General features: G+C 38.2%; 1 protein-coding gene across 2 annotated transcripts in view; it reads right to left on the reverse strand.

The window, feature by feature from the left end:
* VAV3 (vav guanine nucleotide exchange factor 3) overlaps nt 1–15,252 on the reverse strand; it is a 453,372-nt gene that overhangs the window by 24,219 nt on the left and 413,901 nt on the right. For both annotated transcript variants that reach the window (XM_072644176.1, XM_072644175.1), the window contains exons 22-24: nt 14,522–14,556; nt 7,152–7,268; nt 6,466–6,553 (exon numbers count right to left, since the gene is read on the reverse strand). In XM_072644176.1, the coding sequence (XP_072500277.1) occupies nt 6,466–6,553; nt 7,152–7,268; nt 14,522–14,556 (240 nt within the window). The remainder of the gene's footprint in view (nt 1–6,465; nt 6,554–7,151; nt 7,269–14,521; nt 14,557–15,252) is intronic.

Consider the following 15,252-nt stretch of genomic DNA (forward strand, 5'->3'; position numbering starts at 1 on the left):
CCTGTTCTCCATGGGAGAATTTCTCTGTGAGAGATTCACAGAGATTTCTCTGTGAGAAATCATTTTAAATATGGAAAAGGAGTCTAGAAATGTATTTGACTTTTTAGTATTCTCCCCAAATTACAAATTCATGGTCATGACATAGCCTCCAAACTGAAGAATGCTGACTGATGACGATGGCAATGGTGATGATGGTGATGGTGAAAAACAATTTATATATTTCTTTGAGATTTGCCAAGTACTTTTTTTACATGTTAGCTCATTTGATCCTCATAACGTTACCCTGGGAGGTAGGTGCCCCCAATATTCTCATTTTATAGATGAAGATACTGCAGCAAGATAATGGTCGTTCATATGTTGCTTTAATATTTGTGAAATGTTTTAAATACCTCATCCCTTTTGAATCTCAAAACAACCCTGTAAGATAGATAATATAGATCAGCAGCTAGGTGGAAGGGATAGGTTGCTGGACCCAGAGTGAGAAAGACTCATCTTCCTGAGTTCAAATCTGGCCTCAGACACTTACTAGCTATACGACCCTGGGCAAGTCACTTAACCCCACTTGCCTCAGTTTTCTCATCTGTAAAATGAGCTGGAGTAGGAAATGGCAAACCACTACAGTATCTCTGGCAAGAAAACCCTAAATGGGCTTATGAAGAGTTAGACATAACTGAAAATGATAATACCAGATAAAAAATATTATTATCCTCATTTTGCAGATGAAGAAACAGATTCATAGTGGCTATGTGATACCCATGGTCATGTGTGACCTTTCATTACCTGTATAACTTTGGGCATGTTCCTTCATCTCCATGTACTTCAGTTTCATCAACTGAAAAGCAAGGAGTTTGGAGGAAATTATCTGCAAGGCCCCTTCTAGCCCTACACCTAAGATCCTTATGATATCATACACTGCCTCCCCAATAAAACTGAATAAACAGGAAATGATGGCTGAGACTCTCCAGGTTTTAAGGTGGAGTTTTCTTTTTAACTTCTCTGCAAGGCTGAAAGGCAAATCAATTACGGCCATTCTCATTTTATAGCTGAAGACACTAAGGTACAGAGTCTTGTCCAAGACCATAAAGAGCATTAGCTATCCAGACTGTGTTTGAAGTCAGTTCTTAGTCCATTCTGGTGTATATAGTGCCCTCCCTATGAAGGATAGCAAACAGAAATGGTGAAAAATAAACTTATGCTTCTTTCTGCATTTACTATTAACTGAGTGCTTGAGCTGTTCTAAAATCCCAAAGGAGAGATCAGCCTTAGAGAAGATGGTTCTGTCGATTCAGTGACACGTGAAAGAGAAAAGTCCTTTCTTGTGTCCTGAACTGTTTAGTCACTTTGAATTTACTTTCAGTATGAACAGAAACTCAAGGAGCAAATGTGTATTATGTGTACATGTATATGTATACATACACACATACATGCATACATATAGATATACATACACACATATATCTAAGGTTAGAGAAATAGGTATAAAATACATATACTTATGGATGTCTATGCCATATATGTACCTATTATACGTAATGCCAGTACAGCCCATTGTTGACCTGTGATTCTAGCTTTTTACTGCTTTTCTGTAGCAAGTTATTTAAACTCTATGAGTTTCTGTTGCTTCCTATATAATGGATGAATTTTATGCAGATGGAGTCTTATCTCATGCCCATTAATCCACATCAACCCTGCATGACCGACTTTATAATAGGCAACCTTGGCTGGTGAGTATCTTTCTTGAGTTGAACTGAAACAACAGAAAGCAGATATTGATTGGCCCTTTCCAGCAGTGCTTCCTTTCATCCTCTTGGTTTGTCTCCTCTGATGGGAGGTGGGTTTTTTTTTGTTCTTATTTTTTTTAAACTTTCAAAGCCTGCTTTCCTAGCAGTCATCTTTAGCCCTGCCGCTTTCTCTCAAGGCCTGTATTAGCTACAAGGTAGAGATGCTTCATTACTATCCAAGGAAGTTCTCCAGGCTACAGCTCAAGCTGATACATCTGGCAGAGATGTAGAGACCCCCCACTTGTGCTTTTCTCACCTTCCAGCTGGGCGACTGTCATCCATTATTTGTGTTTCCACTTGCCACCACCCTCAAGTGCTTTCATTCCTTGCAGAACGTCTACTACTAGAAACCTTATCAGGGTCCAGATTCTCAGAGGAAACCTAAGTCACTTCCAGCAGTGAAAGACACTAGAATCTGGCTACTGATTCAGAACTGCCATAGTATTTCAAAACATATCTTTTGCTTCCTACCCTTCACTCCTTGATTTAAGAGCATGACATATCTGCCCTTGAACCTTCCCGTATTTTCTTTTCACTTTTGTTTACAAACAAAACAGTGACCGTTCCCTCTAAGAAATTAGACTTTTTAAAAATCCTGAAAGGGTGCAAGACAGACTGACAAGAAACCGGTGGGCAGACAAATTGACAGACAGGAAGGAAGGAAGGAAGGATGGAAGGAAGGAAGGAAGGAAGGAAGGAAGGAAGGAAGGAAGGAAGGAAGGAAGGAAGGAAGGAAGGAAGGAAGGAAGGGAGGGAGGGAGGGAGGGAGGGAGGGAGGGAGGGAGGGAGGAAGCAAGGAAGGAGGGAGGGACGGAGGAAGGGAGAGAAGACAGAAGGGAGGTAAAAGGGAGGAGGGAGGAAGGGAAAGAGGGAGGAGGGAAGAGGGAGGGAGGGATGGAGGGAAGAAGGGAAGGAAGGAAAAAGGAAGGAGGGAGGGAGGGAAGATGAACATTTATTTTCAGGGTGATTTGTGAAACTTCCAACAACTGGTTGAGACTTTAATCTTACTTGCAAAGTGCTTTAGATGTTTTCTGGAAGGGTGTTGTGTAAGTATCATTTGATCAATGCTTCAATGAATGATATATTGAGTGAACAACCTATAATGATACAATGTAAAATACTTACTTAGCACAATATGAAAAATGCACCTGAGGTACTCTCTCCAAATGTCTTATCACTTCAGAATAAACCTGTCTCAGTTTGAAAGTGGTATTAGGAATTCATTTCTCAAGGAAAATTTGGAATCTTATCTTTGCTTTTCTCACTCAAATACACATACACACAACTGTTAGCAATATTATAAAATGGTGTAAGAACACAGCTTCCAATAGTGCCTTAAGGCTCACAAAGGACTTTTTTCCTCCCAACAGTCCTGCTAGGTTGGTGTTGAAACAATTATGGTGATGTAATCCCTTAGCTAATAGTAGTAATGAAAAGTAGCATAGTACTGTGGAAATGGTCCTGGATCTGGACTCAGTTTTTGGCTCCCATACTATCCATATGGTCATGAATGTCATCCAACTTCTAGATGCCTCAATTCATTCATTTGTACATCCAACATTCATTCATTCATTCTTTCTTTCTTTCCTTTTCTGGAGGCAATTGGGTTAGGTGACTTGCCCAGGGTCACACAGCTAGCAAGTATCTGAGGTTGGATTTGAACTCAGGTTCTCTTGTCTCTAGGGCCAGTGCTCTATCCACTGCACCACCTAGCAGTATTCTTTTTTATTGCATCACAGTACCTCTCTTCAGCTTGTATCCATCTCTAGGGACTGCTAGGTGGTATAGTGGATAGAGCACTAGTGCAGGAGTCAGGAGGACCTGAGTTCAAATCTCACCTCAGACACTTGACACTCATTAGCTCTGTGATCTTGGGCAAGCCACTTAACCCCAATTGCCTCATCCTGAGTCATCTCCAGTCATCCTGATGAATATCTGGTCACTGGATTCAGAGGGCCCTGGAGGAGAAGTGAGGCTGGTGACCTGCACAGCCCTTCCTCACTCAAAACAAAGTCAAATGCAAGTCATGCCATTATTTCTCTGATTGTATGGTCTTCTTCGGCAAGGAAGGATGAACACACATACGTCCATCTCTAACATTCCCTGATTTTATAAACTGATTAGGGTGAAGAAGAAAGAGCACATGGAATGAAGTCAGAAAAAGAGATTGAAATTGGCTGCAAATTAACAATATGTTCCAGATACTTAATCAATTAATCCTCAAAATCCCAATAGCCTCATAAACTTTCATTGAAGGCAAGCCCTGAAATATAAAGAGATGTCACTTAAGTTAGGGTCTTCAAGGACAAGTAAGATTTCAAGAGATGAAGGAGTAGGGAAAAAGTATGTCAAATAGAGGACATAGAAATGACTCAGTGGCAGGAAAGTATGGAGTGTGTTCATGTGACATTGAATAGTTCAATTTGGTTAATCTATCACAAACATGAAAAGGCATAGTATGAGTGAAGCAAAGGTGCGTAGGAGCTAAGAATTTGAAAAGTCTTGGAATGTTTGATTGTGAAGTTTGTAGAGAACAGATCAGAGGACAGACTGGCAGTGGAGAGAGTGGTCAAGAGACCAGTGTTGTGGCCTAAAAGAATGGAAGTTAGCATGGCATAGGAAAAAGTAATTGATTCAAAAAGTCAAAAGAACTGGCTTCAAGACCCAGCTCTGCCCTTTACTAGCTCTCTGACATAGGGAAAGTCATTTCACAATTCTAGGCCTCTGTTTCCTCATTTGTAAAGTGTAGGGTTGAATCAGATGGCCTCTAAGATTGCTGTCAGCTCTAAGGTTTTGACATTACAAACTAGGCTGGTAGAAGTAAGGCTAGAAAGAGATGATAGATAAGCATAATATCATAGCAGAAGGAATAAAACTAGTGTTACTTCTGATCAAGCTCAGTTTTAGAGATTCTAAAGAGCTTGGATGATGACTTGTCAGGGATGCTGTAAAGGGTACTCTGGTTTAGGTCTAGGTTGGGTTAGATGGTTTCTAAAGACCCATCTGACATCCTCTGACTCAGAAGTTAGGGGGTCAATAAAACATGTAGGTGGAGATTCCCCATAAGCAGCAAAAATGGGTCCTGAGCTCAGGGCAGAGATCAGAGATATAGACATAGATAAAAGCTATGGAAGTAGATGCGATCAGTAAGAGAAGGGGTATAGAAGGAGGAGCTTTAGTACCTTTCTAACCATATTTTACTGAAACTGCTAGTAAAAACAATATACATTCCCTAAGTATATACCTATAAAAGGTGGGGCAATTAGGTGGTGCACTGGATAGAGCACCAACGCAGGAGTCAGGAGGACCTGAGTTCAAATCTCACCTCAGACACTTGACACTCACTAGCTCTGTGACCTTGGGCAAGTCACTTAACCCCAATTGCCTCATCCTGAGTCATTTCCAGTCATCCTGATGAATATCTGGTCACTGGATTCAGATGGCTCTGGAGGAAAAGTGAAGGCTGGTGACCTGCACAGCCCTCCCTCACTCAAAACAAAGTCAAGTGCATGTCATGTCATTATTTCTCTGATGGCATGGTCTTCTTCGGCAATGAAGGATGAAACATAACCTATAAAAAGTAGCATGGTGCAAGGAAAGGTACTAGGCCCAAAGTAAGGAAGCCTGGTTTCTAGTTTTTGCTTTACTATTAATTATTAAACTCTATGAACTCTCTGACTTCTCTCTTTTGACACTATTACGACCTTGGTTCAGACCCTCATCACCTCACACCTGGACTACTGCCATAGCCTGCTGATTGGTTTCTCTGTCTCACATCTTTCCTTACTCCAATCCATTCTCCACTCAGCTATCAAATGGATCTTCATAAGGCCTAATTCTTACCATGTCACATCCCTCTTCAATAAAATCCAGTAGCTCCCCATTGTCTCCGAGCTCAAATATAAAATATTGGCCTCTTTACAATTCTTCAACTTCATATTTGCAACGGATGTCCTCCATGCCTAGAAAATTGCCCTCTTACCTCTTACCTCTAACCCTTGGCTATCTTCAAGACTCAGCTTAAATCTCACCTTCTGCAGGTCTTTCTTCCTCCCTCTCCCCTCAACCTGCTAATGCTTTCCCCTCTAGAAATACTTTCAGCCTTTGTGGTGCTGTTCAGTCATTTCACTCATGTCTGACTATTCACAAATCCATTTAAGATTTTCTTGATAAAGATACTCTAGTGGTTTGCCATATCCTCCTCCAGCTCATTTTACAGATGAGCAAACTGAGTCAAATGGGGTAAAGGGACTCAACCCAAGGTCACACAGATAACAAAGAGCAGAGCTGGGATTTGAACCCTGGTCTTCCAATTAATTCTAGCATTCATTCTATAGAAATAACATTATCCTTTAAAGTCCCATCCACCTCTGACTTCTCTAATTCTATGAACTGATGAAGATGGAATAGAATGCTTAGGATGTTTAAGACAGAGAAACAGAGTGAAAATGTGTTGCAAATGAATGGTATGCCCCAAATATTTAAGCAATAAAGTTTTTTTTTTTAATTTACCTCTTCCCATAAACATTGTGAAGCTAAACCTTGAAATATGACTGAACCCACTGCAAAATAATAGATGTTTCTCCTTTAATAACTTTTCAGGATGCCAAACTTCAAGGAAGGCATAGAATTAACATTGAGACTGCACTGCACATTGAAGAGAAAGAACCTAATCAATGCTTACCATTAAACTTTTAAATCTCCTATTTTCTGCAATGTGGAAAAAGCCATCTCTTGTTAAAATCTTGATGTGTTTTGCTTCATTATTGTACCTGTGGGCAATGCATAACTTATGAATATAAATGTGTTTTTAATCAGCCCAGATCAATAATTACCAGAGGGTATGCCCCAATAACATTACAGGAATTAATTCCAAAGACAAAATGTATACCTATGCCAATACATTGTTGACAGCTAATTAACAAAATACATTTACTAGAATATGGCTGAAGATGCAGCCAGCATCTAGAGGTAGGGAAAAGACCACAAGGAAATGACAGAAGGAGCCTATCTTTAAGTCAATCGCTAAATCACATCCATTTCCCAAGTCTCCATTAAGAATGGATAGAGATACACCAAAAGAACCATCTAGTAATTTGCATGGCTAGAATTTGCTAACACAAATTTTTCATTAAAATGTTTGAACATGAAAGAAGTGTAATATACCAATTAGCAGTCCATAGCATTTATTGCAGTTTTTTTTTTCTTTTTCTAACAGTTTTATTTATTAATGAACTGTCTGGCTATGCATTACCACTGGTATAATTAGATCCCCCCACTTTCAACATCAGTGTTATACATATCAGACTGTCTAAGCAATTATGACCACAGGAAATTTGTAATTTCTGTAAAAATTCTTGTCCCACTTACTTAATGCTAATTGCGTATTCTCCTGACTCTTTGGTCCTGTGTCGCACAAGATAAGTACTATTTACCCGATTAATAAGTTCAGTCTCTGCCTGCAGCCTTTCCATTGCTCCTGCATACCTGTGAGAAACAATGGCAGACAGATGTTGTTAATGTACTTGGAAACAGCAGAGATTAAAACAATACTTTTGTCCTAAAGCAGTTCTGAGAGGTGTGTAAGTCCTCTCCTAACTCTGGTTTTGTTGTCTGACACATTTCATATCCTTTACTCCCTTTCATCTACTCTTCAATCTAGCAACACTGTAGTTCTTCAAATACGATACTTCATCTTCCAACTTTGTGCCATAACAGTAAGAGAATAAGAAGAGTGATGGGGTTTGGAAAAATCCTCCCTTTGAAACTGAAACAGAATGGATATTTATATAGGACTGGAATAGTCTGAGTGAAATTGATCTACTACATGCCTCCTCTACCTTCCTTTCAATGGAGATAAGGTTTTTCTAAGGTTCACCTACTAAAAGTCCTCATTCATGTAAAGTAGTCCAACTAGTCAACTAAAGATTTCATTTTTGGCTTTGGAAACTCTTCATAATTTGGTCCCATCCTATCTTTCTATTGTTCTTACCCACAACATTATGCATTACCAGGCAGTAACCTTGGCTTCCTTGCTGTTATTTGCACAAGACACACCATCTTCCATTATGCTTGCATTTTCACGGGTTGTTGCATATGCCTGGAATTCTCTCCCTTCTTGTCTCTTATCTTTAACTGTCTTCCTCCAAGTCTCAACATGAAGTCTTTCCCAATCCTCCTTAACTTTTAAAAAAACTATTATTTTTTTAACATTCTTTTTTTAATGAATTCCAAATTCTCTCCCTCTTTCCCCACACATCTTTCACCCACTGAAGAAGAAAGCAGAATGATATGCATTATATATGTGAAATCATGCAAAACATATCATACTCCAAGCTCTCAGCTTCTTTAATGTGGAAACTGTCAAATCTTGTGTGATCCTGACTCTGGCTCCATGATATCTGAATTTATTTCTGCCTGCTTGTAATATTTCCTCTTTGACCTGGAGTTCTGGAATTTGGCTATAATATTCCTAGGAGTTTTCATTTTGGGATCCCTTTCAGGGGGTGATTGATGGATTCTTTCAATTTCTATTTTATACTCTGGATTTAAGATATTGGGACAGATTTCTTTTATAATTTCTTGAAATATGATATCTAGGCTCTTTTGGTTTTTATTATGGCTTTCAGGTAGACTAACAATTGTCAAATGATCTCTCATCAATTTGTTTTCCAGTTGTTTGTCCAATGAGATACTTCACATTTTCTTCCATTTTTCATTCTTTTGAGTTTGATTACTGAGTGTGTGTGTGTGTGTGTGTGTGTGTGTATGTTTGTGTTAATGGAGTCATTAGTTTTCACTTGTCCAATTCTAAGTTTTAAGGAATTTTTTCTTAAGTAAGTTTTTATAACTTTTTCTACTTGGCCAGATCTGTTTTTTAAAGAGTTCTTTTCTTCAGTGACTTTTTTACCTCCTTTTCCACTTGACCTATTTCTGCTTTTAAAGGCATTGTTTTCATTAGTGGATTTTTGTGCTTCTTTTGTCATTAGGCCAATTCTGCTTTTTAAAGCATTATTTTGGGAGTATTTTTGTGCCTCTTTAACTAAGCTGTTAATTTTCTTTTCATAATTTTCTTGTATCACTTTCATTTTTCTCCAATTTTTCCTCCACCTCTCTTAGCTCTTTCCTTAACTAATTGGTCCAACTAGCCTTTTTCTCTGAGAGTGTGTTTATAGTTATTTCCACATTGTTGTCTTCTTCTTAGTTTATGTCTTGATTTTCCCTGCCACCATAGTAGGTTTTTATGTCCAAGTTCTTTTTTTTTTTTTTTTTTTTTTTTGCTGTTTACTCATTTTCCAGACTATTCCTTGACTTTGAATTTTGTGCTAAAGTTGGGCTCTGCTCCTCTGAGCATGTTTCAAGTTTCAGCCTTTTCCATGCTGCTGTTTTCAGAATTAGTTCTGAGGGTCTACAAGTTTTTGGTGCTTCCAAAGTGGTACAATCTGGGGAGAAGTTTTCTTACTGCTTTCCTCTAGTCTTTGCCCAGAAAGTTTCCTTGTTCCTCTGTAGCTGCAAGCTCCAGCACTTCTCTTAACTCTGGAACTGTGACCCTGCTTTCCTGGGACTGCAAGTGCTAGCGCTGTTCACTACTCCAGAATTGCAACTAGGGCCTCTGTTGGTTTGTGACTGATGATAAGCATTCCCCTCCACCTTGAAATCATGACCCAGAACTACTTAAGAACAAGAGAGTTGTCAATCAGTACCAGCTGAACCTGGTGTCAGCAAAAAAATCCCCTGTATTCTCTTTCTGACCAGTTTTCCTATTCCCATACCATCTCTGGGATGAGAGTTCCTAAAGCTGCTGTTGGTGCTGCCACCACCACTACTGTCATGGCTGCCACTGGCACTCACTCTCCACCTCTATTCCTGACAGGAAATATAGGTTGTTTCCCCATGCAAAATAAGGATAGAAAAAATAAAACAAAACAATAACCAGATAATCATTTTTCTATGGCTACATTTTTGATCCTATAACAACATGCAATACTATACCAATTCTCCAGAAAATTCTACCACTACCATCACCACCCCAAAAAACAATTGCTTCAAATACTTGGATAATTCAGATAAAGCTATTTTTGAAAATAGCTTTATCTGAATTATCTTCATAATTGCCTTAATCTCCATTTCATTTTGCAAGTTCAAACCTGGCTATTGCAATTGACGTGGTCTAGCCCACAGGAAAACCCTGTTTTGACTGAAGGAATAATGATGTCAATAAGTTCTGAGATAGTCACTTAACCCCAACTTGAAAACAATCATGTTTCAAGTCAAGGTGATTTTTTTCAAGAAGGAAATAAATCCAAGTCAGCTGGACATTCATGAACATTCATAAGATCCAACAAGGAGTTAACAAGTATATGTTATGAGTCTCTACTGCAGCTTTCACAAGTATATTCCTTATGAAAATACATTTGACAAAAATAGATGTCCATCAACTGGAGAATGAATAAACAAATTGTGGCACATGAATGTAATGGACTCTTACTTTGCTGTAAGAAATGATATGTGTGATGAATACAGAAAAGCACAGAGAGATCTACATGAACCAATGCAAAGTGAAGCAAGCAGAGCCAAGAAGTATAGTGTAGTGTAGTGTAGTGTAGTGTAGTATACTATAGTACAGTACAGTATAGTATAGTATAGTATAGTATAGTATAGTATAGTATAGTATAGTATAGTATAGTATAGTATGGTATAGTATGGTATAGTATAGCATAGAATAGTATAGAAGGAAAAGACAACTCCACTTCCTGCCAAACATACACAGAAAAAGAACAAGTAGGATTCAAAAGAAGAGCTATGAGACCCTAACCCAACTCACTCTTTTGCAGAGGTGGGAAGTCTATAAGTGTTACACAATGCATATATTTTTGTAATTTTCCAATCTATTAATAAATGGTGCTGATTTTTTTTCTTCTTTTTTTTGCCTTAAAAATAATATTTGTTATATGGGATGGCACTCTGGGAAAAACAGGGAGGAATAGTAGGGGACAACTATGATGAGATATGTGTTTGTATACTTATACACTCACACATATGTCTGTGCATTTGTACATACAAAAGACTGATAAAAAGTTTCTTAAAAGAAGATGCAAAAAAAAGAAAAGAAAATGCATGTTTATTTCAGAGAAATTCCTTTTTCTCTATTTGGGATGATCAAGAAGAAAGTAACACTAAATATCTTATTTGGAATTTCCTTATATGGAATCTTTATCTATCTTCATCCCTTAAATATTCTTTCTTTGTCCTCATCTTTCTGTGGCTGAAATAACAAGGGTCTTCCAAATGTTTCATTTCATTTGTCTTGTTAGCCATAAGCAATAATATTATTCACTATAAGAGATCAAAATTACCATGAAGTCCTACATTTTGGCAAGCATACAATGCAAGAGTTATACAGGCTGCTCCCTTGTGCCCTGAATTCCCAGACTCTTAATGGATTTATTTATTTTGTAAAGTGCATCTCATTTTCAGCCTCATTTAGTTTTTGCCTCTGAAATCATTACCTTTGTGACTGCAACACCCAGTAATGACATGTCGGTAATGACTAAGCCAGGATTCTTAGCCTGGGGTCCACAAACCACCAAGGGATCCATGGATAGATTTCAAAGAGTCAATGAACTTGGTTGGAAAAAAAGTTGCATGTTTATTTTCACAAACCTTGCAGTGACATTTAGTATTTTCTCCTATTGTTTAAAAATATCTTTCTAAGAAAGCATTCATAGGCATTATTAAATAGTGAAGGGGGTCCATGACAAAGAAACAAACAAAATAAGAATCCTGTAGAGTAGAGGGAGAAGGAGTTTTAGTTTTCCATTATTATGGTTAGATTTTTTTCCCCAGAGATTTTCAACTTGATCACCTATGTTGTTGACACTATTTTCCAAGTGCCTACTCATTTTTTTTATTTCCACTTAGATTTCCAGGGAAATGAGAATCTCACTTTCATCCAGATAGAATATGGCACAGAAGAAGCCTATTTCTGCCATTATCTCATGTCAAACCCTTGAGAAACTTTAATTTCCAGCGCCCCTGGAGGGATCTGGGATAGAGGATAGCCAATGGCCAGAATGGGACCAGTGAAAAGGAAGGGTGTGGATCAGGAACACATTGCAGGTTCACTCAGAGCTGTGGCTGGCCTTGATTAAGCAAAAATAACTAGTTATGATTATTGAATAAACACTCAAATAACCCAGCTAGAAGCTAGGAAACTGAGCTAGACCTAGGCAAATGTAGAAATCTTTTGTATCTTTTATCTTCCAGAATATGAACAAAATATCTAGTCGTTTTAAATGAAGGGGATCTAGACTTTCAATAAATGTTCACTGTGCATAAAGATTGAGGATTTGTCAGGTTCAGAGACAGGAAGGCACCCAGATATTGTCTTTTCACTGGAAGGAGATATTTGCTCTGCAAGGGAAGTCACTAATGAAAAAGCAGGTGCCTGAAATGGCATTTCTATCAGGGCACTAAGGAATGTCATGCATAGAAAGGCTGTTGCTGCTCTGATGGTCTGAAATACTTGAAAGAATCAACCATGATTTGAAGTAGGTTTGGGGACAGTTAAGACTGCACATCGGGTACAAGAAAATCATGTTGTATGAGTCAGGGAGTGCTTGCAGGGGAAGAAATGGCAGAGGCTGGGGTGAGGTGGGATGGTGGTGTTCACAGAGCGTTGCTTCCTTTTTATCTTTGTTGTAGTATGTAAGTCAGTGGGGGAGTGGAGGAGGGATGGCCCATGGAGGGGATGGTACTGGATATTTAATTCAGGTCAGGTCCATGGCACAAGCTCTTCAGGCATTATCACAACAGCATCTCCTAGTACAGGTATGAATGCAAAGATGTCACTCAGTCCCACCTCCATAACTGTACCAAAATTATCCAGTCTCCGGATGTTCCAGCCCATCTGATTTTTTTAAAATAGTGATTTTTCTGATATTTTAATCAACTGTCTTAAAAAAAAATAACAGGTGTTCCGGAAACTGTTTTAGTCATTTTTGTTAAGCATGAGAAATATATACCATTCTTTTTGCATCACTTTATAGATTTGTGATTTTTTTTTAAATTCAAGGGTGATTTAGGATTATGGCACAAACAAAATTTAAATAAACATAATTCTGGTACATGTATTTCAGAAACTGATGTTGCAAATCCTATACTGCTTATGTTCATCAATGTGCATTTTAGAGTCATTCTTCAACTTGCATAGAGATATTTGTGTGTACCCTGGATATGAGGGGGTGCTTGGAGGGTGCTATTGTTTTGTTGGGCTTTGATTCTATGATCTAATCAGTGTAATAAGCTCAAAGTGAAGAAATGCCCTCTCTTCATAAAGACCCTCAACTCACTGGCAAGTTGCCATAAGTATGTTCAAAGAAGTTAACAGCCTGTAGTCATTAGGAGTGGGGATTTCAATCCAGGTCTTCAGGATTTTGAGATCACCTTTCCTTCTGCTATGACACAGTTTCTCCTCTATTCTATACATATGCACATAAAATAAAAGAATCTTAGAGCTGGAAGGGGTTTTGAAGGCCATTTTGTCCAAACTCCTGCCTGATGAACAAATCCGCTCTGCAAGATCTCTTACAAGTAGGTGTTCATCTAGCTAAATTAGTTGACTAGACAACAAATCAGCTGAACAGGCTTACAAACTTTTGTTTTTGCTGTTCAGTCATTTTTCAATCATATCTAACTCTTTGTGAGCCCATTTGGGGTTTTCTTGGCAGAGATAATGGAATGGTTTGCCATTTAAAGATGAGGAAACTGAGGCAAATAGGGTTAAGTGACTTGTCCAGGGTCAGACAGCTAGGAAGTATCTGAGGCCAGATTTTAACTCAAGAAGATGAGTCTTCCAGACTCCAAGCCTGGCACTCTATCCACTTTGCTACCTATTCTATAAATTCAGATGTCAAATGAAATACATGTCATTGGCTTGATCTTCCAGTCTAGTAAACCTAACAAAAATAGGAAATGACATTATGTTGGAAAACCTTTTCTTAGCAGCTCCTTTAAAACACCTAGTTATCACCACTTCTTTTTTCAAAGGTGTACATAGTGCTGCAAATATTGCTTTAAAAATACCTTTTTCGGTCTCATTAGCATTTCTTTTTTCAAGTCTCAATTAATTTGGAACATTAACATTCTGGACATTATTCTGACAAGTTTATGTGCATCTGTCTAGCACAGTATCTGATACACACACAGTAGACGTTTATTAAATACTTGCTCATTGCTTGATACTGTCTTTTGTACAAGGTCTTTTAAAATCTAAGCTTATCAGACACCTTCCTAAGTATCTGCATCAGACTTTTTAGGCTCTTCCTTTCTACTCATTGAGATAACTCACAATTATACTGTCAGATTCTTTTTGAAGTGTATTGGATCTTCTCTTTTTGAAATCTGCCTTTCTAAATCTAGGACACATATCCGATATTTGAATGTATTCACTGTTTCTTCCTTGGCAGTTATGAGCCCTGTAGTTATACATATGATGCATATACACTTAGATACAGACACACCCTCTGACAAAGTAATGGAAAACAGAAAAAACAATCTATAATCATAATGCACTGGCCTCTATATGTAAAAGCATATTTAGAGGTTACAAATGGAAGTATCTATATCACTATACTCCCCCTTTCCAAAAAGTCCACACTCAAAGTTTATAGTAAATATATTTCTATATAATATAGTAAATATATTATAAATAAAACAAATATATATTTTTTAATACTTACCATGGCTGGCAAGAGTAGTCTACTGGTTTGGGAACCTATCATGTGAAAAGGGAAAATACAATAAAGTTACCAAAGGTATGCATTTGGACACTAATGATGAATTCACTTTTACAGATCCCAGGTGTAGTATTATAAAGAACTTAGGGAGTTCAATCTTGGAAACATTCTTTGGAATATACAGGAAAACAACACTAAAAGAAATCACAGTTCAAATCAATGCAATGACCAATCTTGATGCTAAAGAACTGAAAATGAAATATCCTAGGGTGGTGGACAACAGATGTGGAAAGACATATATGCTGCCAGGTATAGCCTATAAGTCCCCTGATTTTGCTTAACCGTCCTTGGTTTTTTGTTCATTTATTTGTTTTTATAAATGTAACAACATCTGGCTGGCTATAAAATCCCTGGGATCTCAGGTTGTTGCAGTTTGGGAAGAGAGAAAACTACAAGATCAGCCATCTGACGGGAGGTCAGGGGTTCTCATGATTTGACCACGGCAGGAGTTTTGGAACTCTTGAGGTAAAGAAGATGAAGAGAAGGAAGAGGAGGTGGTCATCCCATGGCAGCGGTGGGCACAGCAGGAACTGATGTCTGCCACATCTATGGTTCCCTTCAGATCTACGAGGGATGCATTCTATCTCCACAGACAAGCTAGGAGAAGTGTGGCTGTCAGTTTTATTGCTGTTGCTAGCTTCAGCAACATTATGGATGGTTCCCTGGTGTCCTTT

This window comes from Notamacropus eugenii, chromosome 2, assembly GCF_028372415.1.
Source record: "Notamacropus eugenii isolate mMacEug1 chromosome 2, mMacEug1.pri_v2, whole genome shotgun sequence".
Taxonomy (NCBI): domain Eukaryota; kingdom Metazoa; phylum Chordata; class Mammalia; order Diprotodontia; family Macropodidae; genus Notamacropus; species Notamacropus eugenii.